At 52.0% G+C, this 5,000-nt stretch overlaps 1 protein-coding gene across 1 annotated transcript in view; it reads right to left on the bottom strand.

Moving 5' to 3' along the window:
* The window catches only part of LOC311328589 (gamma-aminobutyric acid type B receptor subunit 2-like), a gene marked incomplete at both ends in the record, with an annotated part of 63,312 nt that overhangs the window by 6,830 nt on the left and 51,482 nt on the right, over positions 1-5,000 (bottom strand). The window contains one exon of the mRNA XM_084462536.1: positions 64-196. Within this exon, the coding sequence (XP_084318662.1) occupies positions 64-196 (133 nt within the window). The remainder of the gene's footprint in view (positions 1-63; positions 197-5,000) is intronic.

Below are 5,000 nucleotides of genomic sequence, written 5' to 3'. Positions count from 1 at the left end.
ATAATAACACAGGAAGTTCAACGGGTTTCAAAGCCCCCCCCCCGACCGCTCTGTTCTGCTCACCGTGCAAAGTGTCTCAAACTCCTTGTCGCTGACGAGGGACCCGTCCAGTCCGAAGAGGAAGATGGAGGCGTAGGACAGCATGCCTCCCAGGATGATGAGGTTGTTCATGTAGGGGCTGGACATCTTGATCAGTCTGGAGGGGAGGGTGGACAGTCAGGGCTTACGAGAGGGATGGACGAAGGCTTGTTTTGGGCTTCGGTGACGACATTTCCACTGCAACCTTCCCCCGAACCCATCTAGAGAACCCTCCCTCTGCCAACCTATTCCCAACCGTCTGAATCTTCTTCTACCTTGTTTTCTCTTTCCCTTCTCTCCTACCCTCTTCTCTCCTTCCCCCTTCTCTCCTTCCCTCATCAATGAATCAATCAAATCAAAGCTTTATTTGTATAGCGCATTTCTTACCCAGAGGCAACACAATGCGCTTTACAGAGAACAAGGGAGGAGGGCATACGACCCACCTCTACATATTCCAGAGGGAAGCAAAAAAACAGTAATCACCCGGGGGCCAGATAAGTGAGCTGTAAAATGTATTCCCTGACCCCTCTCAACAAGGCGATCGAGCAAGCTCCAGGAGTATGTTTGTCTACAAGCTACCTCATGTCTCCTTCTCTCCTTCCCTCCTTCCTTCTTCTCCTGTCCTCCTCCCTTTTCTTCCTTCTTGTTCGTGCCCCCCCTCCCACCAACGTTCACCCTCCCACCAGCGTTCACCCTCCCACCAACGTTCACCCTCTCACCAACGTTCACCATTCCACCAACGTTCACCACCCCACCAACGTTCACCCTCCCACCAACGTTCACCACCCCACCAACGTTCACCATCTCACCAACGTTCACCCTCCCACCAACGTTCACCCTCCCACCAACGTTCACCCTCTCACCAACGTTCACCACCCCACCAACGTTCACCATCTCACCAACGTTCACCACCCCACCAACGTTCACCCTCCCACCAACGTTCACCCTCCCACCAACGTTCACCCTCCCACCAGCGTTCACCCTCCCACCAACGTTCACCATCCCACCAACGTTCACCCTCCCACCAACGTTCACCAACGTTCACCCTCCCACCAAGTTCACCATCTCACCAACGTTCACCCTCCCACCAACGTTCACCCTCCCACCAACGTTCACCCTCCCACCAACGTTCACCACCCCACCAACGTTCACCCTCCCACCAACGTTCACCCTCCCACCAACGTTCACCCTCCCACCAACGTTCACCACCCCACCAACGTTCACCACCCCACCAGCATTCACCATCCCACCAGCATTCACCATCTCACCAACGTTCACCACCCCACCAGCATTCACCATCCCACCAACGTTCACCCTCCCACCAACATCCCACCAACGTTCACCCTCCCACCAACGTTCACCACCCCACCAGCATTCACCATCCCACAAACGTTCACCCTCCCACCAACGTTCACCCTCCCACCAACGTTCACCATCCCACCAACGTTCACCCTCCCACCAACGTTCACCCTCCCACCAACGTTCACCATCTCACCAACGTTCACCCTCCCACCAACGTTCACCCTCCCACCAACGTTCACCATCTCACCAACGTTCACCATCTCACCAACGTTCACCCTCCCACCAACGTTCACCATCTCACCAACGTTCACCCTCCCACCAACGTTCACCCTCCCACCAACGTTCACCATCCCACCAACGTTCACCCTCCCACCAACGTTCACCATCCCACCAACGTTCACCCTCCCACCAACGTTCACCATTCCACCAACGTTCACCCTCCCACCAACGTTCACCCCCCCACCAACGTTCACCCTCTCACCAACGTTCACCCTCCCACCAACGTTCACCCTCCCACCAACGTTCACCATCCCACCAACGTTCACCCTCCCACCAACGTTCACCAACGTTCACCCTCCCACCAACGTTCACCATCCCACCAACGTTCACCCTCCCACCAACGTTCACCACCCCACCAGCATTCACCATCCCACCAACGTTCACCCTCCCACCAACGTTCACCCTCCCACCAACGTTCACCACCTCACCAACGTTCACCCTCCCACCAAGTTCACCACCCCACCAACGTTCACCCTCCCACCAACGTTCACCCTCCCACCAACGTTCACCCTCCCACCAGCATTCACCATCCCACCAGCATTCACCATCCCACCAACGTTCACCCTCCCACCAACATCCCACCAACGTTCACCCTCCCACCAACGTTCACCACCCCACCAGCATTCACCATCCCACCAACGTTCACCCTCCCACCAACGTTCACCATCTCACCAACGTTCACCATCTCACCAACGTTCACCCTCCCACCAACGTTCACCATCTCACCAACGTTCACCATCTCACCAACGTTCACCATCTCACCAGCATTCACCCTCCCACCAACGTTCACCATCTCACCAACGTTCACCCTCCCACCAACGTTCACCCTCCCACCAACGTTCACCCTCCCACCAACGTTCACCATCTCACCAACGTTCACCATCTCACCAACGTTCACCATCTCACCAGCATTCACCCTCCCACCAACGTTCACCATCTCACCAACGTTCACCCTCCCACCAACGTTCACCCTCCCACCAACGTTCACCCTCCCACCAACGTTCACCATCTCACCAACGTTCACCCTCCCACCAACGTTCACCATCCCACCAACGTTCACCCTCCCACCAACGTTCACCATCCCACCAACGTTCACCATCTCACCAACGTTCACCCTCCCACCAACGTTCACCCTCCCACCAACGTTCACCATCTCACCAACGTTCACCCTCCCACCAACGTTCACCATCCCACCAACGTTCACCCTCCCACCAACGTTCACCATCCCACCAACGTTCACCATCTCACCAACGTTCACCCTCCCACCAACGTTCACCATCTCACCAACGTTCACCCTCCCACCAACGTTCACCATCCCACCAACGTTCACCATCTCACCAACGTTCACCCTCCCACCAACGTTCACCATCTCACCAACGTTCACCGTCTCACCAACGTTCACCATCTCACCAGCATTCACCCTCCCACCAACGTTCACCATCTCACCAACGTTCACCCTCCCACCAACGTTCACCCTCCCACCAACGTTCACCCTCCCACCAACGTTCACCATCTCACCAACGTTCACCATCTCACCAACGTTCACCATCTCACCAGCATTCACCCTCCCACCAACGTTCACCATCTCACCAACGTTCACCCTCCCACCAACGTTCACCCTCCCACCAACGTTCACCCTCCCACCAACGTTCACCATCCCACCAACGTTCACCCTCCCACCAACGTTCACCATCCCACCAACGTTCTCCGGCCTCCGTCCTTCACGGTCTCATTAGCTGCTTCAACCCCATTTAAAGGTGCATTCCACCACTTAAACCCCATTTAAAGGAGTAGTAAAGGGAAAATGCATGTTTAGCCCTGTTTTAAGGTTACTTATGATCATATACAATGGTTCAGATCAAAAAGTTGACAAAACTAGCACTTTTGAGAAAGTCTGATAATTGCTGTGAAAAGTCTTTCAAAAACATGTTAAACTCTTGATTTCAAAGACAAGAAGCTCACCGAGGGGGTAATTGGTGTCCGTTGGTGTTCTGACATCAAATTCGTCGCAAAGTATGAATCCTGTGGGGTTTTATTGATCATTTTCTGAAATCCATTGACTTGTATTGAAGCGACCGTTGATCAATCCACAGAGGGGATTCAGGAAGCGGAACTGCTTCAAGGCATTGCGCGAGATCAGAATCAGTTCAAGCGGAAGTTTACACACATATGTGCTGCGACTAAATAGTTCTATGCTAAATATTTTAAAAAGGCTTTCCAGATTAACTAGAATCTTACTTTATGACAAATTCTGTCAGAACGCCAACTAACACCTCGGTGAGTTTCTTGTCTTTGAAATTGAGGGGCAAATTCACTAAAGGATTGCACAGCTTTTCCTGACGCAAAGCCTGTGCAAAAAAGTCAAAAATTATGTTTGCTATTCACAAAGCCCTCGCAAAGGGTGAAATACGGTGTTAACTGCGTTGCGTTCGTCATTGCGTTTCTCTGCGCCGGTGTTATTAGCTCATATTTAAATTAGGTAATATGGGCGGAGAATGTTCCCCTTTCTATGCAAATGAACATTATTGCAAAACCCGCCCAATTCACAAAGATCGGCGCAAATTGCCTCACGCAGTTAAAGTGAAATTAATACCGTTTTCAGAAACGTGGTGGTATTTAAGCGCAAGGGGTGTGTCGCGGTCAGCCTGTCCGCTGATCATGGCAGCAGTGATTGTTGCGAGGCGAAGGCATCGCAACGCCAGGCGTGTTGTTCGTGAGAGAATATTTAGAAGAAGGTCACTTTTTGATTTAACACTAGAACCACCGCGGTAGCTGTTTGGACACCAGAGCGCGCAGCTCTTCAGCCAACTGGAGGATGAAGTCGCGTCTGGGGAGGCTCAGTTGACTATGCGTCTCTCCACCCGTCCCCAGCGAGTCCAAGCTCCCCCAATGAATAATACTTATAATAGCCTACATAGCACAAAACTGTGCGTATAATAGTCTATACGCAAAACTGCGCATTCCCTATAGCTGTTCATTGAACGGCTGGGGGCCGATATAGGCCTAGGTATAAATAAATAAAAACATAGCCTACACAATATTTTTTTATTTGAATGGTCTTGAAAATATTTTGCTTTTGTATCATAGGTGACGGCAGGTATCATCTTCAGCCATGGATGATGACTCCCGTGCGTAATCCTTCCAACGTTGGAGAGGCGGCGTACAACTGGGCTCACATCAGGACGCGCGGTGTGATTGAGTGCACATTTGGAATCCTGAAAAGCCGTTTAGATGCCTAGATCGTACCGGTGGGGCAATGTTATACACTCCCCCAAAAGTATGCCAGATCATCGTGCTGCAACTTGCATAACATAAAATGACAATTTTTCCTTTGTTCGTCT

The sequence above is a fragment of the Borostomias antarcticus genome, assembly GCF_949987555.1.
Source record: "Borostomias antarcticus genome assembly, contig: scaffold_304, whole genome shotgun sequence".
Taxonomy (NCBI): Eukaryota; Metazoa; Chordata; class Actinopteri; order Stomiiformes; family Stomiidae; genus Borostomias; species Borostomias antarcticus.
The sequence above is the reverse complement of the archived record's forward strand: the minus strand, read 5'-3'. Positions and strand labels throughout refer to the sequence as shown.